Source organism: Halichoeres trimaculatus, unplaced genomic scaffold (genome assembly GCF_033239565.1).
Source record: "Halichoeres trimaculatus isolate MK-OKI-2021-1 unplaced genomic scaffold, fHalTri1.1 fHalTri1_scaffold_11, whole genome shotgun sequence".
NCBI classification, from domain to species: domain Eukaryota; kingdom Metazoa; phylum Chordata; class Actinopteri; order Labriformes; family Labridae; genus Halichoeres; species Halichoeres trimaculatus.
Genome location: NW_027437189.1, coordinates 6,866,451 through 6,894,071, shown reverse-complemented (window position 1 = coordinate 6,894,071; position 27,621 = coordinate 6,866,451). Strand labels below are relative to the sequence as shown.

The following is a 27,621-nucleotide window of genomic DNA, read 5'->3' as shown; positions in this document are numbered from 1 at the left end:
CCACAGAATTTCCTATTCCCCACAGGCTCAGACCCCTTTGACTTTGTTGATCTCCATACTTTCCTTAAAACACTGCCAGCTGCAGAGTGATTCAAATATCCCTATTTGAAAAAGGCAGGAGGGAAAAAAAACAGATGTTCATGGTGACAAAGTCCAGTTTCAAAAATTAAACAGCTGCAAAACTGACGTTATTTCCAACAGACACAGCTGCATTCTGTTCAAGTGCTGGTTAGCAAACTCAGCTATGGTGATTACTTTGTTCCAAACTATTCTTGTTACCGTGTTGCTACTAAATATTAGCAGTCGGCTCAAGATACTGCAGTACACTAGCTAGGTTATTGTCAAACAATTTAGACAGTATAAACATGAAAATGTATCATGCTAGAAGACTCAGGTAGGGTGATGACTGTGTCGTAGCATATTAGCACCTAGGTGTAGCATTCAGCTCAAAGATGACTGTGGTACAAAGGCACTAGCAAGGTTGACATCTATTTTTCTGAGTGGACATGAACTTTTTACAAGTGAGTGTTTGCAAACTAAAAGCTGAAAAGTGGTGAAAACTTAAACTATATATGAGCTTGTGAACATTTAAGCTAGCTTTAGCTCAAAATGTTGACATACAGAGGTTTATAAGCTAGCCAGGTTTATTTCTTACTATTAAAAGTATTAATTAGCAAATTTTAGCAAGCGAATAAACCCAGCTGAGGGGATATATAGAAGTTAGATCAGTTAGCATGTTTGTGCTAGTGTTAGCATTTAGTCCAAAAATAATGTTGTCCATCAATTTTGTAAGTACACTATCAATTTGCAAATTTAACATGCTAGGAGAATCTCCTAACTTTATTAATTTAAATAAGATCTACCAGCTAGCATTTTGGAGTACTTATAGCTAATACCACAAAAATACTGCAGTACACTAGCAAGATTTTTGCTTATCAATGGTAGGCTAAGTAGGCTACAAAACTAGCAAATTCAGCATGCTAATAAAATCAGCTAAGATAATAACTATATCATACACTTTACCTGCTAGCACAATAATGCTTACTTTAAATAAATTTATCCATAGTAAGGCACTAGCAAATATGTATATATATATATATTTATATATATATATATATATATATATATATATATATATATATATATCGCCAACTATTTAACATGCTCAAATAGTGCTGTACGGACGCATAAAAGCTAGCAGAGTTAATCGTTTTTCCTTCGTAAGTATTAACTAGTAAATGTTAGCATACATTAAACTCATCTAAATGAGTACTACAAATTATTTCTGTGAGCATTTTAGTACCCAATGTTAACATCTAGCTAGCTATAAAAAGCAAGGATGATTTGCAAGTATGCTAGCAGAATCAGATGAGGTGATGACTATGACATAAAATTTACCAGTTAGCTAGCATATTAGCTCCATGCATTATAGCAGCTCAAAATACTGTGGTTTTAAGGCACTAGCAAAGTTGACAGGCTGGCATGCTGTTAAACTCAGTGAACTATACCTGTGTGCATGTTAGCACTTGTTGTTAGCACATAGTTCAAAACATTGCTCTACATTGGTATGTTAGCAGGGTTGATGTCTTTCTTACTGTAAGTATTAGTTAGCAAGTGTTAGCCTGCTAATTAACAAGACTAAGGGGATAAAAATACTATTATATGTAAGCATGTTAGCACTAAATGTTAGCATTTAGCTCAAATTACTGCTGTGCTAAGGAGTCTGTTGATATTTTAACTCATCATGTTGTCTTTGTTTGTATTTACACATAATTTTTTAAATTACATTTCAGCCCAGATATCACATACTGTCATCATAACTTTGTTCATTGTTTTCATATCAGAAGACAAAAATTGCTTTAGTTGCCAGTGACAGCTCAGCTTACAAAACCACAAAACCTGAGGTCACACTGTTGAAAGTGATCTCTGTGTTGGGTTTGTTGAATCAATGCTGCTCAAATATGCAAACAAACAACAGGTTTTCATGTCCCTCTGTGTCCTCCTCTTTCAGTTATCCCCCACAAAATTGGCCGCGTTATAGAGGGCAGCCCTACAGACCGTCTGGGTCAGATGAAGGTGGGAGACCGTATCTCTGCTGTCAACGGCCTGTCCATCATGGAGATGTCGCACAACGATATTGTCCAGCTTATCAAGGATGCTGGCAACACTGTCACCCTCACTGTGGTGCCTGAAGATGGTGGGTTAGCACAGAGGAGCTGAGGAAGTTAAGCTGGAAATAAGATAATGGGGAAAAATAGATAACAAGATTGTACTAAATGAGTTTGTGTTATGAATTTCGTTTGCACAGACAGCGCTCCTCCATCTGGAACAAATTCAGTGAGGCACAGCCCTTCAGCACAACACCGAGCAATGGGACAACAGCCTCCCAGCTATCAGGACAGGTACACAAGTATACACGCATGCAAGCATAGGCTTAACACGAGCTTCCTCTCAAGCAATGAGTCTAATGGTGACAGCCTATTACAGGTTCTGAGTATTGAGCCATAAATTTGCCCCAATACTCTTAAAGCAGGCTTTGGAGTGTGCCTCAGTGTCTCCTCTTGTAGCTTTACTCTTCTTATTTTCCAGAAAAACAGAAAACGGTCAATGTTTGGATGGCATAGCAAAAAAAGAGACGGATTAATATAGAGTCTTGCTTGCTCTTTGATCTTCCTTTTAAACAAGATTACCTGTGTCAGACTTTTTAATCCATTGCTGCAGCAGCATTTCTCACCCACTCCGTTTCACCGCCTACCCCATCGCGTTCCCCGTCTCCCTGCTGAGCCCCCTGTCCATTTTCCTGGCAGTACCCTCCCTCTTCTCTGTATAATCTTCAGCACACGCCTAAGGTCAGCCAAAGCAAGATATGAGCCAAGGCTGTCAGCTTGACTGCTTGAAGAGCGTAAACTCTTCTGCATGCCAGAGCTGCTAAGAAGAGCCCCACTCTTCAGATAATGTGTCAGCGGAGCTAAGTTCCCACAAAGGCATTGTAATGAGCTCTGCGAAGCATTAAAGTATGCCCCCGTTACTGTCACTGGATGGGTGAAAGCAACACAGCTCAGGATTTACGGTGGTGTCTGTGTGTTTTTATAATGAAGCCAACACAAAGAGGCTCATGCTGCTGTTATGGAGGTGTGGATTTTACTCCATCTCCATTTTCTATGCAGTATATCTCGTATATTCTTTTCATATGCTTGCTCGAACACATTCCAACAAACAAGACACATTCAGACTAGTACCCACATTTATATGCACTCTACAACAGAAAATTTGTGTTTTTGTGTCTGGTAATGTGTTTTATAGCCAATGAATTCATGTGCTACTGCATTTGACCGCACACAAAGATTTCACATGCTTTGCTCCTTTTTATTTATCAAACACTATAAAATATGAATGTCTTTGATGTCGGGCAGTTTGTGATGCTCATGTGTTTTTCTCTGGTGCAGGAATGGTGACACTGAAGTAAGAAACTCTCTTCTTTTAAAAGATATGGGAACATTGATCACTTCGGGCCCAAAGCAGGTAAAACAAGTTTTTTTTTCTTTTTTTGCTGTTAATTGCTCTTCTTTAAACTAAATCTAAACCTAATTTCCTTGGTTTGACAAAGGCCTGTGGTATTATTTGCTTATCAGTCCAGTCTTTAAAGCTCATGTTCCTCTTTGTGACCTACAGGGCTGTTTTGTGGTGGAGCTGGAGCGCAGCCAGCGAGGCTTCGGCTTCAGCCTGAGAGGAGGGAAGGAGTACAACATGGGCCTGTTTATCCTGAGACTGGCCGAGGAAGGGCCTGCTCTTAAGGACGGACGGATACATGTGAGTTTGTTTTACACGCCCGTCTCTGCCCTCAGAATGAACTGGGTAATGCTGGTTTGCACTTTTGAACTTCAAATTAAATTGATAGGACTTACTCAGGAGCTTTCCAGGTCTGATAGTGTAGGGAGTGGATTACTTTGGTACAACAGAGGACTTACCAACGTATCGATTCTGAGGTCAGTTCTGGAGTTAAAGGAGTGCCTTTATGCTTTTTGTGTGTGTGTGTGTGTGTGTGTGTGTGTGTGTGTGTTTCTTTATTTAAAAAGAGTTGAAAATTATTCTGTTTAAATATACCATAGGTTGCTGTGTTTTTTTATTGCTTATATTTTTTTATGCATTTTTTACTGGTAACAAAAAACATCAATAATCTTTTTTAATCCAATCGGATCATATTGTATTATCCTTGTATTATTAATTATGTCACATGGTGTTGCATCGTATCATATTGTATGGTATCGCATCATAAGCTAAGACAATAAATGATGCATAACATATTGCTGTGTAACATAACATTGTGTTGGGTAAAGTAGTGTAATGTAACATGGTATGTTGTCACAAAAGCAACTATATTTCATCATAAAACATCGCAACAAAACAAAAGTGTAACAAACTACAATATACCGCAATGTAACCTGATGTATCATAACAAATCATAACTTAACCTATTGTTATGTAACTTATCGTTACAGTTATAAGTTAACGTATCGTAAATTGTTGTATCGTAACCCAATGTATCGTAACTTAACATATAGTGACTAGAGGTTTCGAAATTTGACGTATTCTAACTTGACCTATTGTAACCTCACGTACTGTAACCTAACGTATCATAACTTGTAAAGTAACATATCGTGATGTTTTCGATCACATCTGTCATGCTGTACCATATTATGTTGTGTCGTGTTGTATCCTGTTGTATAGTTTAGTATTATATTACATTAGACAGGATCATATTGTGTCATTAAGTTGTATTTTTTATGTCATATCATGTTGCTCTGTGTTGTATTGTTTAGTTTCATACCTTAACAAATGGTATGTTATCATGTTGTGTCCTATTGTATTCTATGGTACTGTAATGTATCATACTATTTCCCACCCTAAAGCAGCATATCACATCCTATAGTATAGTATCCTAATGAAACATATTGAAACAAAATAAAAATGTAACTTTACTAAAATGTATCATAACTTATCGTAACATTAAGTAACTCAACAAATTGTATACCACCAATTGGCATCAAACTGTATTATAGTATGTCATGGAGTGTTGTATTTTTATGTATAGTTCTGTATCGTATCACATTGGATTAGATAGGATATGTCATTAAGTATTATAATTTTGTCGTGTCATGTTGCATTGTGACATATTTTATGGTAGGGTATCATTTTGCATATTATCTTGTTGTGTCGTATTTATCCTATTGCATGCTAACATATCTTACCATATCCCGCCCCCAAATGTCATATCACGTCACATCCTAATGTTTTGTATATGGCCCTGAATTGTTGCTGCAGGACTACTGCTGCCACCAAAACCGTTCAGTCTGCGGCGGTACTGTCAATAATATCTAGACACATGTGGTTGCTAAATTGCAATTAATTTGGAAGACACACTGGAATTAAAAATATAACTGTCATTCCTTGCAATATCTTGGCCATGCTGCTCATTAAATCTTCAGACCTCCTGTTCATGCCTTGTAACCTCATGTCTGCATCACAGGTTGGAGATCAGATTGTGGAGATCAACGGTGAGGCCACGCAGGGCATCACACACACTCGAGCAATTGAACTGATCCAAGCAGGAGGCAATAAAGTTCATCTGCTGCTCCGACCGGGCCAGGGCTTGGTCCCAGATCACAGTGAGTGCCCGCAGAGAGCTGCATGCATGTGCACACATTGTAGATTTTAGAGCTACGCAACAGCATATTAGCCATACATACTTTAGAGCAGCTTCTGTATGGATATGCTTGTTAGCAGGGTGCTGACTTTCTTTAATCTCATGCATGTGTTGCAAGCTTCTCTCTTGACCTGTCTCTCTTCTCATTCTACCTCACTTCTTCTGTCTCAATCTACCTTTTGTGCTGTACGGTTTTCTGCACCGCCTCGGCTGTCTGTTTCTACCTATTTATCTTTTCCTCCTATAGGTCTGAACTCTTCTTCCACCCTGTGCTTCTACATGAAACCAGAGCATCACTAAAGGCCTCACTGCTTTTCTTGGTCTGTCCCTAATAACCTTGGTAAACCTTGTACTCCTCACACTTCTTCCTCTGACCTCTCCTTTCAAAGTGATCCATCTGCAGATTTAAGTGTCCCTCTCCTTCCCTTCCTTCATCCCCATGATCAGCCTCAATTAGATAACCATCAGTCACTCAGTGGACAGCCAATCATCAGTTCAGTAAGAGCAGTTACTCTTCCTCTGGGCTGAACCAAAGCAGTGAGTCCTAGAAGAACGAGCAGACCTGCAGGAATCTGCAAGAACTCTGCAAGTTATTTTTTTTAAGGGTATTAAACCTGAGATGCCTCTGAACACACACCTCACTGACCTGGAGAGAGGTCTTTAACTAAATTATGATCAGTGACATGTGGTTAAAAGCTCTGTGTGCATTCACTGGCATCCACTGTTCAATCTGAAAACCACATTGGAATGCATTTTTATGAGTTGTTGCTTTTAGAAACCCAAACTCTCATTTCAGCACCACTCTTCTTTTTTTCTCTCTCTGGTTTTCTGCTGCATATATCTGCTCTCAATCACTGCTGTGCAATTCTTATCAGCTCTGGGGGAAATTGAAATGTCAGTGGTGGGTGAGCGCTAGCACCTTTTCCACAGATGGCGATGTCGTCGGCTGATACATATCTCAAACAAGGCAAATATTTAGCGGGATATTAGGGAGGGTTATTACAGAAAGTGAGCGAGCTTTTCACAATAAAGGGACGTTCTGCTCCCGCTGCATGACATCTTTAATTATCTTCCTGCTGAATGTTTGAAATATCCCACGCAAGGGATATTTATGCTTATGCAGTACTTTTAGAGTGTATAGATTTTGCGAGAACCTTTTCTTAATCTCCGCTGCTTGTCTCTCAGGTTCAAAGGACAAAGTAACCATTCCAACCTCAAGCTTCCCCAGACTTTCTGTAAACGATGGGCAGTCATCTCCAGCCTCCCCATCCTCCATCTCCCTCTCTACCTCGGAGCTGTCCCCATCCTCACCCAAAACAGCAGCTCTCGAAGAGTTCTCCGGAGGAGATTCCAGGCCGTCTGGGTCCCCCGAGTCTGGGCAGGAGCACGGCAGGCCGAGAGGACAGCAGCTCTCTCACCACAACCATAAGCGTACAACCAGTCCCAGAAAAACAGGCGGAGGTGATTCCAAGTCTGCAAGTCCCATGAGAGCTGCAGATCATCTCGAGCGCTCCCCAAGCCCCAGAAAAACAGAGCGCGGCCACAGCGGATCCCTGGAGGATATGAGCAGAGACAGGAAAGCCCAAGGGCAGAGAGACCACCGCTCCTCCAGCCCGAGGAAGACCTCCCAGAGAGAACAGGATTCTGCTGCACTCCTGAAGAACCAGGTAGAGCCCCAGAGCCCCAGGCGTCCAGCTGGACAACAGCCCAGCAGTGCCTCAGGAGAACGAAAGGACTGGAGGTACAAGGAGGAGGATGTCCCCTACTGGCAGGAGAGTGGAGACAGGATCTTCGGGACCAGTGAACGCCACAAGAAGAGCAAAAAGGCTGAGCAGGAAGCAGCAGCACAGAAACCCCATTCCCAGTCGCACAGGGAACGGGTGGGGTCGGATGCTGACAGCGGGACCTTAAGTCGGAGGATTAGTGGGAGAGAGAAGGGGGATAAGGAATATCAGGAAAACAAGCACCTCGGGCCAGCTGAGGAAGCAAACAAAAAGGACCCCAGGGGGTCCAGCAGTAGCATCCAGGATCCCAGTTTAAACGGGGCCACTACCACCAAGAAAGCCCAGATCACTCCTGGTCCATGGAAAGTCCCCAGTTCTGCCAAGATCCAGTCCCAGGTGGACACATCATACGCAGATGTCTAACGTCTTCCCAGGATCATCTGCGGATACTGAAATAAAGCTGAGCCTCTCGTTATAAACACTCGAATTGAAGGATTTTTTTTAGCAGATCACTGTGTAACCAGCAACATCGCTTCTCATCGCTTTGTCTCACCCAGTTTGCCTCGCTCAGTTTGCATCAAGGTGCTGACGTCTGATCCGACACGCGTGCTTGTACCTACACGAGTATTAGTGTGGACTGTTGGATCTGAGTGTGATTGTTGGAGTGTGTTTTGTGCCAATCAGGGACTCCGGTTATAAAGAAGCTGCTCTGTTTTGCACTCACTGTGAGACTGTTTATGGGTGGCAAGATGAACCGCTCTCCCCGTCTCCATGAAGGATCTGTCTTTTTATTTTGACACTTTGAAGGTTTATGACTTAATAATACAATCACTCAGCTCCTCTTCCAGACATGATTGATCTGATCTCACTCTTCCTGTCAATGATGGATGTACGAAAAAGTGAGGCTGGTGAGTTTTCCCTTGAAGTCAGCTGCAAACATCTTCTGTCTGATTTTTTGACTGACTCGGGTTGTTAACAGTATGACTGTACTCATACAGGAGGAGACTCTGAAACAGACTACCCTGCAGCTTTATATGCATCAATCAGCAGACCAGATACTTGTGGTTATAGTTCTAATGTTTGTTACCTGTGTGTTAATAATGAAGAAAAATGTAATTTATTGAAATTATATGTAAACAAACTGTCAGTACACGTATCCATTCTGACTCATTTCACCTTTGATGTGGACTCAATGGTAGAAATAGAATGTGCAGATCACCATTCGAACTAATAACACAACAAAGCGATCATCTATACATTCTATTTCTGCACTGTCATCGTCTGTAAACAAACAAGCCTGACTCATAACGCCGTCTACTCTGTAGCAGCTCTGTACTTTAAGTCCTCCAGCTAAATGTGTGTAAACAAGAGGACTGGTAGGTGTTTTAGATATGCTGTAGCATCAACTATACTTAATCCAAAATATAATTTAACAAAGTTATGACTCATATATTTGCAGATGATATAGATGGGTTGAAGTAAAAGAGCCTGATTGTAAAGAGAAGAGAGCTCTCTGCCTTGGACTTTAAACTTTAAGAGATATTTTTATCGATATAAATGTAGGCACAAGAAGCATATGGCTTTTCTCCACTCTAACCTCAAAATCTATTTTTGATCAAATTTTTTATTTAGTGTATTACCCTCAATGTGAAAGATAGTGTGTACATTGTTTGCTTAGTTTGCTGTTTATCATAATCAACACCATTGCTGGCACTTTTTTGTGAGAAATGGAGCCTGAGAAGGCGGTTGGTTTTGTTAAGTCATCAGAAAATGCTGCCCTCTGGTGGTTTTTGCTGCATAATGTGAAAATGGCTCGATTTGCTTTTTTTATGGAAGTCCAAGATGAAAATTACAGATACTTCGTGTAATTTATTAGAATCACTTTGTACCCATCTCTGAGGACAAATCGTTGTGTCAATGTTCCTACTGTGGAGTAGAGCGACATCTAGTGGTTCACTGACTGCTTTACACAAACTAGTCACTGCTCGAACTGCACCCTCATCTGCCTGTTTAGAGATGTACAATAGGAACACATGCATCTACTGGTCTCTAAGGCTCCTTACTAATTTATTGTCCACTTTATTGTTGATATGACAGGCTACTGTATTAATTAATATTCATGCCATTACCATGTATGATACTGTGGCCTTGCATTGCTCCAACGGTTAAAAAAATAAACTTTTAGTTTTGACATCATGGTAGATGTAAATGTTTATAAATTGTACAGCACCTGTATAAATATTTGCCTTCATGCAGAAAAAAAATCCTCTGTAAATCGTTTCATTATTTTTTTAAGGGAAGTGAGAAAAGATGATATAAAATGGGTGAAAGAATAACCTGGTCATGGCATTCCTTTCATGCACTGATAAATAAAGGTTTACTGAATAAATGTGAATCAGGACACTTATTTCTTTATCTGTTTTAATCTACTCTCTTTCAGTGGGTTGCTGCTAGAGTCGTCTCAGTACCAGAATACCTGGTACCTGTTTCAGTACCAAAGCAACGTTTTATTTCTATTTTGCACACAGTGTACATTAATATTCAGAAGCACTGACCAAAACATCCTGTTGATAGAAATGGAAGGCCAAATGAATGAGTCTTTCCCTATAATTGTAAAGGCTGAGCTAAACATTTCCTCTGACTCATCATCCAGAGGATGTTTGTGGCAGTGAATAAACCTGCTGTGTGCATTCTGTCTGTATTTTCTAATTTCTTGCTGATGAGCTCTTTTCATGGGCGTGCACTTCATGTGCATTGCTGTGATGCTCTTCATCAACAGTCTGCAGGATCGCTGATTTGCTCCCCTGCTCTTTGTTTGCCTCTAAAACACTTAAATTCAACATGTCTCTGTCTTTAAATCATACTAAAGGGTCCTTGCAAAATATGAGCATTTGCCAACCTGTGGGTGATGGAGTGATGTATAGTGGCTGTGACAGAGGGCAGAGCAGAGAGACATACAGCAGCCGCAAAGAGGCTAAACTTCAAGTGCAACCTAATAATAATAATAATAATAATAATAATAATAATAATAATAATAATAACAATTATTATTATTATTATTATTATTATTATTATTATTATTATTATTATTATTATTATTATTATTATTATTATGACAATAGCAGCTGCTCTATCCCTCTCCCATCCGTATGTAGCATTTTCTGGATGTAAAAGTTGGTATAGATTTTTTTTTTTTTTTTTTTCATAAACTTTGGTGCATTTTATACTATCAGTATACATTAATTTCATAAAAATGACAGATTTTGTTTGGTTTTGAAGCATAAAGTATTAAAAATCACCAAAATATTGTTTTTTATGACTTAACTTGTTACAACCACGATAAACGCCACCATAGTTTAACCATTTAAAACCTGACCCATCCAAAAATAGACAGAAATTTTATTCTCTCTCTTTTTTTTCTGAGATGTTCATTAACCCCTTAAAAAAAAATTCAACAAAATTAAAAAAAAAATATTGCTTTTATTGCATTTTATTCATTATATTTATGATGTATTTGACACATTGACACGCATTCTTTTAATGCAGAAAAAAATGATCAAAAAAGAGAATAACAACTAAGGTGTTATTCTTTCCTCAACCCTTACCACAACCTCTTAAAAATCAGCAATGATTTTCCTGTATATTTTTTTTTTTTTTTAGGTATGAAATATGACATGTTCTGCATAAAGGGTTAAAGGTTATTTCACCTGATCAGTCTTAAAATTTTGACCCTCATGTGTTCACAAAAACAAGTATTTATTTACTTCCATTTCTACTGAGGATTAGGATGTGCCTTTACTGTAAGCAACTGAACCATCACCAGGTTTTTCTATTGTAACAATTTATTTATTTAAAGAGAAACTGCATATTGATACATTTTTTAGCATAGCATCCATTTAAATATGCTAGAGTTTGCTAATCTGCAGCTAGGTTAATTTCCATCTGTAGTCCCCAGCAGTTTATAACAGCAGAAAGAGATAAAATTACATAACAACACACTGATAGCATAAAAGTAAAACTCAATAAACTGCTAAGTGTAAAAGAAGCATTTAATGTGCTAGTGGGCTAGAGTGCTTTACTTGGAGTTGGACTACAAAAATGGTTGCCTCTAATTGTCTTATCAAACGTTTCAGTAGCCTATGTCATACAAGCACATGCAGAAAGAATTTGGTGAACTTAAACATTATGTTCATTTTTGTGCTCAAGTTTTTGCAGTCAAATTTGATGGAAAGAATAAAATGAAGTGATACGTTTGCATTAAATAGCATGACTTTTAAATAAGTGTCTGTGTTTGTAAAGAAAAGCTTGGCATAATGTCAGGTAGCATCTAAACAAAAACATTTTTTCTTGTTTTGCTTAAAATATGTGACTTTATTTTTCTTTTCTCTCTTCAGCAGGGACAACAGAAAGGGTAAGATGTTTTTTTATGAACCCGTCCATTGTTGTTGTTTGAAGTAAAAGCTTTGGCACACATTGCAGCCATGTAAACAGCCGGTTTGCTGGGTTTAATTAGGTCAGATCTGTTTTGTGTCTGTCTCGTGAAATGGGGAAGTAGCACTGCCTCGTGGTAGTCAATAAATTTACCATGACGTCAGCTGAGCCGGAGTGAGTGCGTGCGATTCTGCACGCCTTCAGCACAGAACGCACTTCAACCCCCATGAAGCTTTGCTACTTCATCAGACTACATACTCCACAGTTCCATACGCTACGCCTGCGCAAAAGCTGTAAATATTGAATAAAACTACAAATAAACGATAAAAGGACTACAATTTTTCGTAGCCTGCGCAGTTGAAATTCCGAGACCTTTAAATGTACTGTACGTGCAAAGATGGCAGCCCAAGTCGACTTGCTCCGTGCGAAAGTAGAAGAAGACAGATTCAGGGTCAGCCTGGATAGATTCATGAAAGAGAAGAAAAAGAAGAAGAAACGAGACCTGTCACCGTCAGCTGTTAAACGAGACAAGTCCGAGAAAGAGGTGAAGAAAGTGAAGCTCCATCACCACCAACACCAACAACACGCCGAGCACCGGACCCACCAGCCGCATCAGCTGCAGCAAAACCCCAAACCGCTCAACTTCAACGCGGACAAACATGTCCTGCACAAACATCACCACCACCACCATCATCACCATCACCACCACCACGGCCTCAGCAACGGGACGAAGAAGAGCCTGCACCCGCCATTACCCGCTCCCCCTGCGGGGAGGAAGGTACCGGAGCAGCTGCAGAAGAAGAGAGCGGTTCCCTCAGAGCCACCTGCGCTCTTCACTTTCACGCCCCTCAAAATGGTCAAGGCCAAAGCCCAGGATTTCAAAGAGAAGCACCGGGAGAAAGAGCTGAAGGTGAAGCCCAAGAAGGAGAATACTGAGGCCAATTTGAAGCATGCTGAAGCGAAGAAGAAGAAGGGTGAGTGCTGAGATTTTTATGCTCATCCAACATGGGGATAGCCTAATTCAAAATACAGTGTGGTGCGTTTTGGGGGCTCCTGAAGTGATGTTTCAGGTCCAAAATAAGGAGGATTTTTTCTTTATTAATTATTTACTGGGTTCATTTTTTAAAAAGTGGAGTCAAATTGGGGTTTCAGGAGTAAATTTTTTTAAATAACTTTCCTCTGTGGCCTCCTTTTTGAGGTGACACAAAACTTTTGTACCAATTTTCAGAACCCAATACAGAAGATACCTGTCCCAAATTGAATATTAGTATGGCTGCAGTATGTGTTGACCATTTGGGCATGGAAATGAGTGTAAAGTTAGTTTCCTGCACTCAAAAGACAGAATACATCCATAATTGGCATGCCATCATGAATCTTGTTTTAAGATAAAATAAGATGACATAAACTTTATTGTCCCTGGAGGGAAATTTGTCACGGACATAAGTGCAGTGCTGTTCACAGTCAATTTTTCATTCATTCATACATCCATACCAATTTTACAGCAACATGCCTGTTGTAAAATAGATAACTGAATAAAAGCTGTGTTCACTGTGGCGTGCCAGTGACACAATACATGCCAATAAATTCAAAACAAAGCAATGTAGTAGTAAAATTGACAGCCCTGGAGCAGTGGTTCTCAAACTTTTTTTCAGTGTTGTACAGTCTGTGAAATGTTTTTTTTTTCTGCCAAGTACCCCCTAACAAGCACAAAGCAATTTTGGTCAGAAAAAATACGTAAAGCACAGTGCTGTACAACTTGTGTCTGATTTATGAAATATTCTTTTTAGACATTAACACTCTTGTTAACCCTAAAAATCGTGACCTGATAGGCACGAAACACTACAACTACATCAACTATGAAATAAAAAATAACTAAAGACATGTTAAAAAAAGGAAGGGTTTGTTCATAATGAAATAATTGTCATCTTTTAGTGTCCTCTTCTGTTATCAAAACAAAAAGCTGCTCTCAAACCAAAATTATTAACTCAAACATAGATAGATTCAATTTTCTTCACAAAAAGACAAAATTAATTTCAGATAAAACTTGCTAAAAAATAAAAAATAAAAAATGCCCCTGAAGATGTGCTTCATGTATCTGTTGACTACCAGCAGGAAAATCACAATGCCTCGGGCGGGTTGCAGCTTGTGGACGTAAATCCCATTAAGCATATTTTTCCAAATACTGGTGAAATTTTGCCGGTTCTGGTTTTGCCTTCTTTCTCATCTCTCAGTTTTTTCAATAGCATTCCTGGTCTGAAGGAGACTCTTGCTTTTGAGGGGTGTAATGGAATTAAAGGTCCCATATTATGCTCCTTTTCTGCAGTTTAATATGGATCATTGATGTCTTCATGAAATGGTAGTAACATGTTTTGGTCCAGGCTAAAACAACAGGCTAACCGCAGCTAAAGTTAGCATCCTGAAGCTAACACAGAGACAGGGGGGACACTGAGGAAAAGCTCTTACATCTGCTCCACAGCACACAGCATTTAAAATACTCACATTTCCAGGGTCCCAGGTTTGTTGGTGGATGGTTGGTAATGCGCCTGGATTCAGGACCAGTCTATTCGCTAGCCCTCTGTTGTACTGTCCAAAGTTGGAAAAGCAGTCAGCCGTGAAGTGACTAGCACACACATGCACAGTTTTACTGAGTGTAGCTGGCACATTTCCCTCATAAATGAACTCTAGCCACTTAGTCTTGTCTTTTTTTGAGATGGGAAGCTTGTGCATGGAACTATGTGGCTGTTTACAGCCAAAAACAGAGCAGTGATGGCTCTTCAACTTTGGCATTCAGGGGTATCTGCTTCAGTGGACCAATCAAGTCAGACTTGCTCCTGATTGGTCAAAAAAGGGAATCGCTGACGTCAGCAAATCCCCAAAATCCAAACAGCTCGTTTTAGGTCAGGATTTTACATTCACAAGCTCTACTAAGTACAGGTTTTGTCATTAAATATCACATTTTGTGGGCTGGGAGGAAAGCCAAAGACCCACAAATTTCACTTAAAGACTTAATAAAGTGATTTTTGCATAATATGGGACCTTTAAGTAACCCACTAAATGAACCTAAACTTGATTCAAACATTGATTGAATACATAGTGTTAAAGGAATTTTGCTTGGTGGCTATTTTTTTTATATACAATTTTAATCTTGCGTACCCCATATGAGAACCACTGCACAATCAATCAATCAGCTTTAATTTGTAGAGCCCTTTACAACACACAAGGTGACTAAAGTGCTTTCCATTAAAAACATCAACATCAGGACTAGAGCATTGGGTTACGTTACCACAGTTAATTTGTTAAGTTAAGAGAGAAAGGAGGGTTTGAAGCGATAACTTTTAACTCAGGTAGCTCTGAACCATCCTCTTAGAGGGCAACAATTCATATTCTGAATAAAGACCATGATAAGAGTCGTTTAAGATGTTTTGTCCACAGCTGATGACAATATTTTTAAAGATAGTTTGAAGGGACAGGTAATTTTTCTTACCTATCTCTTTCATAGCACATGTTTAGGCATTTTGTTGATCTTCGATTTACACTGAACAGATAAGGAACCGGACCGGCTGCCCAAGTCAATTCTGATACTTTGGAAATGATTACACATAAATACGTTGTCTTGACTGCTCTTTTATTAAATACCACTTTAACGTCACTTTTCTCCTCCCCTTCAGAGCCAAAGCCCAACAATGAGAACATCAAGTCTCTAACTCTCGAGGAATACCTCCTGAAGAAGAAAAAGAAGAAGAAGAAGCACAGAGAAGAAGAGCGCAGCACCAAAAAGGTCCGACATGTGCACAACAAAGCGGTGCAGACTGTGTGTTCAGGGCTTGGAGCAGATCTCACCCTGCCAGTTAGCCCCGACTCATCCCTCAAGCATGAAAACAATCGCAGGGACCCTGTCAACAACCACCAACCTTTCCTCCACCCTCTCAAACTGGAACACGCCCCCTTCCTCTCCCATCAGGACCACTACATCCGCAGCTCCTGCCTGCAGACGGGCACCTATGGGCGCTTCATGCATGAGGAAAGGCAAGCTAACGGTGGAGGGTTGGTTCTGCATGCTTATGCCGATGAGCTGGCGTGTCTGAATCCAGCACAGATGGAGTGTTTCGCGCAGGAGTTTCTGGATCTGGCGTTAGCTGAGAAGCCCAGAGGTGCAGCCACGTATGCCCTGGCTGTGGTGCACAGTGCAGCCGCGTATCTCCCTGACTTCTTGGACTACTTCGCCTTCAACTTCCCTAACACACCAGTCAAAATGGAGATCCTGGGAAAGAAGGACATCGAGACCACCACCATCGCCAACTTTCACTCTCAGGTGATTTTTCTCTTATTTCCTTCACAACCATCTTCATATTGATCCAAGCTTGTGATAAGTAATTGAGTCAGTCCAAGGTACACTACCTTCGAGTGTAAAAACCCAAGCTTCTGCCAGGTTTTCCTTTTTCTTCGAGATCAAACAGAGCTGCTTTCTCACCATGCAGGATGAGACTTTGCCTCAGTGCCTGGGAGAGATGGCAGAGAGGAGAAAGAGTGAGCCAGGATGTTTGCATGTGTGATGTTGGCTCTGCAGAGAGCCCAGCAGTGCTCTGTTTATGCAGGGAAGGAGAGCAGACCTAGTTTGATCATTTCACTGCTCCAGCTTCCAGAGAATAAATTGATGCTGTGCGAGCAGAATGATGGCCTGTATTTAACTGCTTTGTTATATGCACTGCAATATACCAGGTCTCTGAAGAGGAACTGCACTGACGGCCTTTGAAGGGAGATCATGTTGTTATCAGAGCAGCGCCCACATATAGGAAAAACAATGTTATGCATATTCATTTGGCCTCACAACCTTTTGCTTTGATGATTATAAACAGGCAAACTTTTTATGCAGCTGCCTGATGATAAATTACATCTACTGGTGTAAATCTGTCAAACTAAAGTCTGCAGCTTCTACTTCAGACCCCAGGGGAGTTGATTATAAGAACCAGTTTCCACATTAGTTTAGAAATATTAAGATGAAGCCTCTCTTAAATGCACAAAAGGATCCTCTGCTGAGCTAAAATAGTCGAGAAATGATGTGCTGTAGTTGCTGCTGTCACTTCCTGGTCATTAACTTGTTATTGTAGGTGCAAAAAGGAAGGAGAAAAAGGATGAGCACTTAAATTATAAAGTACTATAGACAGTGGGCAGTATTCAAAGATTTGGTCAATAGCCACCCTCCTTCTTCCTGTATGGTAGTTATTTTGTTCTAATTTGACCAGCAAAGTTTGCACTTGATTTTGGTTTTGTTCCTCACATAACTTTTTGTCAGCTCACACAAAATCTCTGCAGTTTTCTCAGGTTTTAAACTAAACCTGTTTGAGTGGTCTTCTTCTTTTGTGCATCTTCCAGTTGTAGAAAATTATACCAAGGTATGGTCACAGTCGCATTCTCAGGCAAAAAAAAAAAACACACACAGCACGTTCTCGCAACTGAAGAGGGAACTAAATTCCACATGTTTTTGAGAGAACTTCATCACACATTTTTGCCTCTAGAGAGGGCAGTTTATCATATTTCAACCAGGATAGTTTTAAGTGTTTTTTTTTTTCACCTCAAGGGGGCAGTTTAGTTGTTTAGCCTCCCAAGGAGTCACTCTTGCAGGTGTTTTTTAACAATTGGGCAGTAGGAATGGGACTTACTATACAGTAACGGTAACAAATATGCTAAAAACAAAGGATTTTTTTTGGTTTTCCCTTGTTGAAACCAGAGGTTTGAAGGTTAAGTTAGGTCAAGTTTAGAATCAGAGTCAGTTTAGCCTTTATTTACGGTAGTCGGTAGGTCAGATGATTTGCAAAAGCCACAACACAACAGAAGTCAAGAGGACAGTTATCATAATGGACACAGAAAAGTTGCAAAAGTTAGGAAATGATTGTTTTCTTTTTTTAACTCCAGCTATGACAAATACAGCTTTAATGCTAACGTTAAGACATGACTGATTCATAACGATAAATATAAGATGACACATTATAAAAACATCTAAATATATAAGCACTATATCACAAGGTGAGACCCCTACGAAACTATTTATCATAGCTGAAGTCAAGAAAGAAAACAATTAATTTCTTATGTTTTCTTTACTTTAACTTTTCTGTGTCCGTTGGGGTAGCTAACCTCGTTTAACTTCCATTGTGGCTGTACTTCTTTTTCTTTGAACAAGGTATTTTTTATTGTTTTTTTACATAACACAGAACAAAAAAAATTCCCAACTTTGAATTAAAAGCCAGACAGTGTTGCAGATATAAATATATGTAGATATATATATTAAAATAAAATATAAATTAAATAAAAAAAAACCTTCAAATTAAAATAATTAAATAAATAATAATAATAATAATATTAAAATAAATCCAATAAATCAGGTAGAAAGATCAACAAAAATTACATATGTAATAAAAAAAAAACAAAAAAAAAAAACAGACACATAAACAGATGTACATTACATGCATAAATTGCCAGGTGGCAGTTGTGGCTGTACTTCTGTTGTGTTGTAGCTTTTGCATTCGTGTTCCCGTGTTTGCATTCTTGTTGTGGCTTTTGCAAATTGTGTAACACCTACCAGCCACCGTATTTGTTTGCTAAGTATATTCAAAGAATACAAGGAATTTGACTCTGGTTTTGAACTGTTCTCCTTCTGTGCAAGGTTGTATGAATAAACACCATATATCACAAATAGAAAAACAAGTAAGTAAGCAAAACATTTAAAAAATGTTTTCTGCAAAAAAAAGTATACAAATATTTATGCATTTAAGTTAAATAGTGGACTGAAAGAGGACATTAAGAAATATGTGTGATTTGCAATGAAAAAAGGATTCGCAGACGAGAAACTGACTGAGGCTGAGGCTGTAGTTGTACATTGGATAACACCCTGTGACCCGTACTCGCTGGTTAAAAAAAAAACAAAAAGAAAAAAGATTCACATCTACCTCTAAGAGCTGTACCTTTTTGTTTACACAGAGGTTATAAAATCTATGATGTTCTCACTGGCAAAGGGACAAAGATAATACACATATTATTTTACATGCATTAAAAACACTCTGGAGACGTGCAATCCTGGAAAAAAAACTAGTTATGGAGAAAAAATGACTTTGAGAGATATTAAATTGGACACACTGACACCTGAGGTCTTTGTTTTTTTAATCTCAGGTGAGCCGGACTTACTGTTCAGGGACGTACCGGTCTGGACCCATGAGGCAGATCAGCCTGGTCGGAGCTGTGGATGAAGAAGTTGGAGACTATTTCCCGGAGTTTCTCGACATGCTGGAGGAATCTCCATTTCTCAAGGTCAGTGTAAATAATTCATTTGAAATAGTTTTTGCTTCATTTATTTTCAAACAGTGGAGGTAATTGATACTCAGGAAAACGAAACCACATCAGCATGTGTTGTACTTTATCAAATAATGGAAAATAAATCACAGTGAGTTTGTTATAACAGTTTCTTGTCATCTAATGTAATTGTTTGCCATAAAAAGTCTGCAGTCTTGCTGTTTAAAGCTCTCTCCAGTGTGTTTAACATGTTTAGAAAAAAAAATAACAAAGCTAAAGCTCACTGATGTGTGTTTTTGTGTGATTGTCTGTCACTACAGATGACTCTACCATGGGGCAGTCTCTCCAGTCTGAAGCTGGACTGCCGCTCCCAAAGTGACGACGGACCCATCATGTGGGTGAGACCAGGAGAACAAATGGTCCCTACAGCTGACATGCCCAAGTCACCATTCAAAAGACGCAGGTAGGACCAAAACGTCAAGAGGAACCTGTATTCATTCTCATTTTCATGATTCATGTTGACATTTTTATAACTCTCACTTTAGGTCCATGAATGAGATAAAGAATCTGCACTATCTACCGAGAGCCAGCGAGCCCAGAGAGGTTCTGTTTGAAGACCGAACGAAGGCACACGCTGACCATGTCGGTCAGAGCTTTGACTGGCAGAGCACGGCTGCTGTCGGGGTGCTGAAGGCAGTGCACTTTGGAGAATGGTGAGTGTGTGTTAAAGATTTAGAGCAGCTATGAGGAACTTTATGATGTATTTATTCTGGCAGCCTCCGGGGACAAAGCTGTGAGTCTTCTCTCTTTACTGATTCTGTCACAGATATGCTGGTGAAGTATTCCTGTCACATTTCCTCTTACTGCGTGTTGACAGGCCGAAGTACCTGTTGAGGAAATGAAAATAACTCAGTTGCTGGTGATGAATGAATCAAGTACAGAGTGTTAACTTATGCCTTTCTAAATGCTGCAGGAATAACCGACCTCGGATAACCAAAGATGTTGTGTGTTTCCAAGCTGGAGACTTCAATGAAGTGGTCCAGAGGCTGCAGCTGGATCTCTATGAGCCCCCAGTGTCTCAGGTACCTATTCTTTGTCAAAAAATCTATTTTTACAAATTCAAATTCTTCATTTCAGTCTTTGTTTTCTGGATGGAGGGTGAAATGTTTCTCTCTGACTCACATGATGTGCATTTTATGGTAAAATACGGCTCCTGATATAGTCTGTAGACATTATCATCATCACTCAGGCTGCTGGTAGCCGTTGTGCGGCCAGAGTTTGCGCACTAGAGACTGTGAGGGATTCTGGGAGAATCTGAATGGAGCTAGGTGACAAAAATAATAACTATTTTTTGCTTTCGAGAGTCTAACCTCTTCTTGTCTCTCCCTGCTGACATATTTTACAATCCCCTAAAAAAAATACAACAGAACATTAGCTGTTAATCATCATTAAACGTTACGTAAAGCCTCGTTTTTAACCTCTTATAACTAATAAAAACAAAAGGACTTGAGAAAAATTTCTACGAGGTGAATTAATTTTTTAAAGTTTGACCATAGCCCATCTGGAATGACTGGGGAGCTAGATTGTTTACCTACACCACCAGCAGCCACCAGGGGGAGCAGTTATTGTGGCTACCTCACTTTGAGCTGAGCAATATGACATCCTTTTTTTTTTTACAGTCTATGGCTGTATTTCAAACCGCCTACTACACTAGCAGTGCCTACTATTTTGGCTAAAATTTGTATGTAGTAGTCAGTACATGAAAACTTGCAAAATCTGCAGTATGCCAAAAATGCCCGCATGTCCTACTGATCCAGGAAAATCTCTCTGTTTGCAAAGGACCAGTCTACCTGGCATACTGTTTCCCACAATGCACCACGCTGATGCTGTTTGTCAATGCAGGTGGCGGGTTTTGGTGAATTACCGCCATCTAGTGGAATGAGTCAGCATTATAACTACAATTAAACAATACTAACGTTGTATGGTCCGTGAGATAGAAGTGAAGTGATAAGAAATAAACACCTTTAAATCTTGTCATTTCTGGTTGAAAAAGTGGTGTTTACTTCGACAAATTCATTAAAGCACATATAAAAGACTAATTACCCCTTTTTAACCATACATGGATTATATAGAAGTGTTTTTTTATTAGCTGTAAAAATAAAAATTCAGATTTATTTTCAGTCAATGATATAAATTCTGGTGTAAGATTAGAAATTAAGAATGATGATTCTGTTTGATATGATTAACAAAACAACTAAATGCAGAGATCTGCCCATAGATTGTTTTGTTTATATATATTAAAGGCAAAAAAAAAAAAAAACATCATCTGTAGCTCCGCCTTCTGAGACTGGAAACCGGAGTAGTATACTACAAAACAGACCCAACAAAACAGTCATACTACATACCACATGCAAAAGCAGTAGGCAGTATGTTTTGCCTACTACATACTACATTCACATGTAGTATGTAGTAGGCGGTTTGGAAAGCAGTCTATGGTTATACTAGCTTTGATTTTATAACATGTAACTTCTGCACGTCTTCTTACAGTGTGTCCAGTGGGTGGACGATGCCAAGCTCAACCAGCTGCGCAGAGAAGGAATCCGCTACGTGCGTGTCCAGCTCTGCGACAATGACATCTACTTCATACCACGCAACGTCATCCACCAGTTTAAGACGGTGTCAGCAGTCTGCAGCCTGGCCTGGCACATCCGCCTCAAACAGTACCACCCAGAGAAGAACGACAAAGAGGAGGAGGAGCAGCGGCCCAACGACCTCAGCCCCACTTCAGGGCGGGTGTCATTCTCTTCCCCTGCGATGCCCGACTCCACCGTCACCCCGTGTGCACGACCACAGGGAGACAACATCCAAGGAGGGGTGGCGAAGACTGAAGAGCCGGAGTTCCAGAGGCCGGCGACACCTCCGAAGGAGCCTCAGCCGGCCGCCCCTCAGCCCACAAAATCTGCTCACCTGCCACCAGCGTACCAGGAACCACATCTGTCTCTGGAGCCAGTTCACTCTGGATGTACACCCTCAAAAGAGGCTTCACTTCCTAATCTGTGCCACACAGCGGAGCTCCCCAAATGAGCTCTCAGCTCCCTTTCTTCAGTCTGAGGGAGGTTAAAAAGCATTGACTGAACTGTGTAAATCAGGAACTTTTTCCTCATAAATTATTCTTTAAAGTTTTTAAATCTTTAAATCTCTCTGGAGACTTTTTTGTTCTGCCAAAGCATACTCTAAACCCATTTTTGTTATTTTTAATTTGAAAGCATCCTTAACTGGCTCATCTTTCAGTATGTAACATATGAAGAGACTCATTTTTCAGCCACGCTCACAAGAAGAGGCACATGTTAAGGTCTTTTTTTTAAAGCAGAGTTTATTAATAAGGTGAGAGTCTGTGGCAGGTGGTTGTCTGGAAGCATGACACTGACTTTTTACTGTTTTATTTATTTTTTTAGGAAGAGACTTCCAGATGACCTGTCAGTCGTCAGCTTCACACTGCAGAAAATGAAATCTTATCAAGTGTTTTTGTCTTAATAAGCCATTTTTCTGGACGTGTCGAGTGAAAGTGGCTAATATTAAGTCTGAAAAGACATTTTTTAACGAAATATGACTAAAATGCTTGGTGAGATTTTTTTTTGCAGTTGCACTTCTAATATTAGTTATCTGCAAACCTTTGCCCTGTTAAATTTCCTCGGTCACAGCTTGTTAATGTGACAAATTTAAAATTTAAAGAAACATTTTCCCTTTTTTTTACTCAACCATGAGCACTTCAAATGTCATTAGTCAGCCTCACAGGATGCAGTTTGTGCATTTCTTTATTTAAATTGCATTTTATACTGTGCTCTTTTTTACTGTTGATACATTTTTTATCTTATTTATTTTCTTAAGATTGAGCAGACTCAATGAATGCAGGTCTCATAACCGCCGATGAATAATTAGAGTTACGTTTAAAGGAGTATGAGGACTGAGTTGCAGCTGCTGCAGCTATCGTCTGAATCTTCAGGTATGGAGAATGTCTTCGGAGCGCGGTTTGTAAATATGTTTTGGTTTTGTAGCTGAGGATATGTGAATCTTTTCAGCACACTCAAGTCACTCAGTTTGTGTTTTTCTCACCTGTAGTTGTAGTGAATGCCTCTCAGAGCATCATTTGACGGGTTTCTGGTGTGTTGTTCACCTCTCTTTGTGAAACTGTGTGGCTTTACTATGAACAGATCGTGCTTGGTTTCAAAACCGAAGGCCTCCAACAGAAACTGTACAACCGCTCTGCAATAGAAGGGACGTTGTGGTCCTGAAATGATCTTTATTTTCGTCAGTCGCTCTTGTTTTTGTCCACCTGAGCCTCACCGAGGACTTAAAGTGAAAAAGTAAGATTGCCTTTTCTCTAGCGCTGACTGCGTCTTAGTGCCTTGTACTGTACAGTTAGCCTAACTTATTTAATTTGTTTGTAGATGAATAGGATGGCAAGATAAACTTGCACCTGATGTGAAATTGTTTTTTGTTTTATTTATTGATGAGAAAAATTGCTCAAATAATGCTTTTCAATTTCTAAACCTGCATGTCATTGGGAGCAAAGAAAAAGTTCATGATAGCATCACTTTGAAATATAACTACATACTAGATCCTATTCAGGAAATGTGTCTCTTTTAGGGTCCTGTTATCACTAGATCGATATAGAAATAAACAGATGGATACAAAACTGTCACATAAGTATTTTGTCATATTTGTTTAGATGTGTTCTCAGAGTGATCGTATACTCACAGTGGTAAGGGTGGAAGTTTAATATTCAAGAAACACATTAAAATGCACATTAACATCTTCCTACAGTTTGAGAATTTTGCAAACATTTTCGTACATTTCTTTTCTTCAATTTTGATCATTTTAGAATAGAATGGAATAGAATAGAAAATACTTTATCTCCAAAGGGAAATTCAGGAGGAGTAACAGCAGCAATCAAGAAAACAAAAGTAAGAAAGTGTATAGAAAGTGCAAAAAGCTCAATAAGAAAATAGATGATGACAGCTTGTCCATCATTCTCCAGTTCAGCCAGCCTCCACCTCCTCAGGGTCCAGGACTGAGCTTCTTCAGCAGTCTGTTCAGTCTCTGTCTCCTGGATCCTGTCTGCTCACAGCAGGTGAAGTTCTTCCGATGTGGCATTGGTGTCTGGTGTTAGCTCTGTTGGCCATGTCTGTGAATAGCATGATGCTACTCTGCCTTCTGGTATTACCTCTGTTGCTGGGTTAGCACAGCTAGCTAGTCCATCTTATTGGAGATAGATCTTACATTCCCAATAGGACAGGTTGATGTTGTCACTTCTGAGCTCACACCTGAGAACCAGAATCATCCTTACCTCCTTCTCCTCACCTTGTGGGAAACATCAGGCCCTGCACCAGTTAGCAATGACATGCCACAGACTGCTAACAGCTAATTTCACATGTAAACAATGTGGCCATGATTACATGTAGGATCTCCAGACAAACACAGGAGCAAAAATAGTAAAAATATCACTGAAGACAAAACCTGTTTGGTGACCATGACCAACAAATGAACCACACAAAGTTATGATCCTCTCCAAATGCAAAGGTGATGGAAAAGAGATGAAAATATCACAAAAACGGATAAAGAAGAGAGAGCTGCTGTAACAGGCAGCCATAACCAACAGAACAGCACTGAGCAACAAATGCTCCAATCATTATTTTGCACCAATTTCAACTTTCTATACCATAAAGCAAGGAAAATCTCACCTTGTATTCTGTTTTATGTCATGTTTTCTTTCAAATCTCACCTGTTTTTACCTCACTCATAAATGCAAAATACACTTATCTTAACCTGTGGACAATATTAGTTTTTGATAATATTACGCCGTGTAGCTGAATGCACATGGCCCATGTTTAGTTTGTGAGTTTTGTGGATGCACTTGTTGACATTGTCAAACAGTCACCCTTTCATAAAGAATCTGATAAATACTGTAATTACTCACCGCACCTGCCCTGCACTGATGAGAGCAGAGAGGAGGTGCTCGTTCTCATAAAATTGCATAGTATACTCTGTTATCAGTTGTGAAGGACAGTGAGTTAGAAAAATTGTTACTGTTGTCACCATTTAACATTGAAAACCTTTTATTTAAAATTACATACAGTGGTGGCCAAAATTATTAGAACACCCAACAGATGTGAGAACGCTGACCTTGTTTTGCCTCCAAATCCTGATCATGAAACATGCAGATGGTTGCTCTGAGCTCAACAAATATCAGATGAAGTGAGCCCTTTTATTTTTCTCTACTTTGAATTTAATTTTTGGTTTGTCCACCTTTTGCAGCAGTTAAAGCAGCTTTTGTCTCTGACATGGTGTCAATATATTTCCTGAGAACTTCAACACTAATGTTCCCATGCCTTTAGCAACACAAGACAAAGACTTTACTTTGACTGCTAAATATATCTGTACGGATCATTTTTCATCTTGCCTAAATTTTCTGCATGGGGGTTGAGTTCTGGACTTAATGTTGCCAGCCAATCATTTTCAATGTTCCTTAAATTAAAAAAAACCCCAATATTTTAGTAATAGAAAGTATTATATAACATTTATGGGTTTGTTTACTATATCTGGCATCTGTTAGTTGATATTGTTTTACCTACATGGTTTCTTTAGTCACATGACAGAGATGGAGGCCTCACAAGACAAGTCCATAGACCATACAATAAATGGACGATGTAAGCTATGCGTTTCTTCTGAGAAAAATTGCTGGCACGAGCTTAATTGAAAATGAGGCGGGCTTTGTGCCTCTTCGTCAACAATCATAGGCTGCCCGCCTGTCAATCAGGTGAGCTGAGCTTCTGATTGGCTGGACTCGCGGTCTGAGCTGCTGAGTCAGAAAACAATTCACCCCCCATCAGTTCACTGTCAGTAGAATTAGCGATACAGATAGGAGACTTTTTTTTTTTTTTTTTTGCAAACCAGGCTGTAAATAGGTTTATTTCTGCTTATGGAAAAAATTGCTTTTTTTTGTTTTGGCGTGTATGCGGTTGCTAGTACTTCCGGAGCCAACTTCAAGCGGCTAACGGACGAACTGCAGTTTTTAGCACTTCCGCTCATATTTCAAGCCCGGAGGTTTGAGCTAGGTCAAGTCTCCCAACACCCAAAAAGTACTACCCTATGGTCCTACCCCCCAGGTAAGGCTTTTTTCAGGGGCAAATTAACTGTTTCATGACTACATTGAGCCTCAAATTCTAACGGTCGAATTTCGCGTAGTTCCGAGGGAAAGAAGAAAGCTTTGTTTCTGTTTACTGTCAGGACACAGCTATATGTAGCAGTAGCTCAGGCAAAAGAAAGTTATGTTGTTATTTCAGACAAACCAGCTAGGAGAGTGCAAAAATAACTGTAAAAGTATTTGGGAAGCCTAAATATTACATATGTGCAGTTAACACTTCTGTCAGAAATAAATCCTCAGAGTCGAGGACAGGGGCGTATTTAGTCGTTTGGGGGCCCAAGGCAAACCCAGTCAATGGGGCCCTCCATGTCCTTGTAACTCATCTTCCTCAGAGCTAGACTGGCCTTCCCTGGGTCCACTGTCTCTTTCCGAGAATCAAGGCATGAGACAGTGCTAATCTTGTACATGGTAACTTAACGCAACTAAATGCATTTCCTCAAGTTAGTTTTAGTTTTATTTTGAAAAAAGTGAATACATAATTTAGTCCACTTTGTCCTGGATTTGAAATATTTTATGGTCAATTGACAGCGTATTTGTCCCACAGTGGGGAATTTACAGAGTAACAGTAACAAACAAGAAAGTATGAAGTGAAAAACATTACAATAGGTAAATATTGAAAAAAATAATTTAGTAAAGAAAAAATATGTAAATATCAAGCACAACATAAAACTGGAAAAAAATCTACTGAAAGAGGTGATATTTACAGTTACCAAACTTTTTGGAACTATTATTTTAAAGTTAATGTATTTTTATTTGACCCCTGCCCTGTCCAATGAGTTATGTATCCAAAAAAATAGATTTTGTACAATAATGTTTATCACCAACTCAAAAAGTTTGATTTTGAGAAAATTATCCTATTTCCTGGGCTAGATAAAGTCCTTAAAATCCTAAAAGTCTTATATGTTGATCTCTTCCTGAATCAAATTTTCAGATGTGTTGTAACATGGAATGGCCCATTGAATAAGAAGGGAGGGGGAGTACCCCAAACGATCATTAAAGATTAAGCCTTTTGATGTATTTTGAAGCATGTGAAGTAAAATTTAGAAAAAAGAAATGCTTTCAATTGAAGAGAACTTCATAAACCGATTTTAAGAGATGCTTTGGGGTCCCCTGGGAATCTTGGGGCCCCAGGCAACTGCCTGTGTTTGCCTAATTGTAGCTACGCCCCTGGTCGAGGATTAAAGGAGCAGTCAGTAATATTCTAAAAGTGTGTTGAAGCACAAGAAACAGAAGACCTGAGACTTAATTCACAAAATTTTATTTATTTTTAATAA

At 39.4% G+C, this 27,621-nt stretch overlaps 2 protein-coding genes across 4 annotated transcripts in view; both read left to right on the top strand.

Annotated features, from left to right (window-relative positions):
- magi3a (membrane associated guanylate kinase, WW and PDZ domain containing 3a) overlaps positions 1 to 9,786 on the top strand; it is a 205,659-nt gene extending 195,873 nt beyond the window's left edge. The window contains exons 16-22 of one of the 3 annotated variants that reach the window (XM_074681145.1): positions 2,012 to 2,197; positions 2,309 to 2,402; positions 3,447 to 3,522; positions 3,673 to 3,810; positions 5,528 to 5,666; positions 5,952 to 6,044; positions 6,890 to 7,028. In XM_074681145.1, coding sequence (XP_074537246.1) covers positions 2,012 to 2,197; positions 2,309 to 2,402; positions 3,447 to 3,522; positions 3,673 to 3,810; positions 5,528 to 5,666; positions 5,952 to 6,004 — 686 coding nt within the window. In that variant the 3' untranslated portion in view covers positions 6,005 to 6,044; positions 6,890 to 7,028. Of the gene's footprint in view, positions 1 to 2,011; positions 2,198 to 2,308; positions 2,403 to 3,446; positions 3,523 to 3,672; positions 3,811 to 5,527; positions 5,667 to 5,951; positions 6,045 to 6,889 lie in introns of all 3 variants that reach the window. The other 2 variants (XM_074681146.1, XM_074681144.1) reach the window with 2 other exon arrangements.
- A 2,374-nt stretch (positions 9,787 to 12,160) lies between these two features.
- Positions 12,161 to 23,827, top strand: rsbn1 (round spermatid basic protein 1). The gene is made up of 7 exons (XM_074682190.1): positions 12,161 to 12,833; positions 15,528 to 16,171; positions 19,024 to 19,161; positions 19,464 to 19,606; positions 19,689 to 19,856; positions 20,117 to 20,225; positions 21,691 to 23,827. Exons 1-7 carry the CDS (start codon positions 12,257 to 12,259, stop codon positions 22,225 to 22,227), a joined length of 2,316 nt encoding a protein of 771 aa, XP_074538291.1. The 5' UTR covers positions 12,161 to 12,256; the 3' UTR covers positions 22,228 to 23,827.
- Positions 23,828 to 27,621: the final 3,794 nt, after the last annotated feature.

What these genes read in the sequence shown, in the direction of transcription:
- rsbn1 (XM_074682190.1), top strand. Translation starts at nt 12,257, where the DNA reads ATGGCAGCCCAAGTCGACTTGCTCCGTGCGAAAGTAGAAGAAGACAGA. An exon ending in TGAAGCGAAGAAGAAGAAGG is followed by an intron (nt 12,834 to 15,527) that starts GTGAGTGCTGAG and finishes CCTCCCCTTCAG; the next exon opens with AGCCAAAGCCCAACAATGAG. An exon ending in AGGAATCTCCATTTCTCAAG is followed by an intron (nt 19,162 to 19,463) that starts GTCAGTGTAAAT and finishes CTGTCACTACAG; the next exon opens with ATGACTCTACCATGGGGCAG.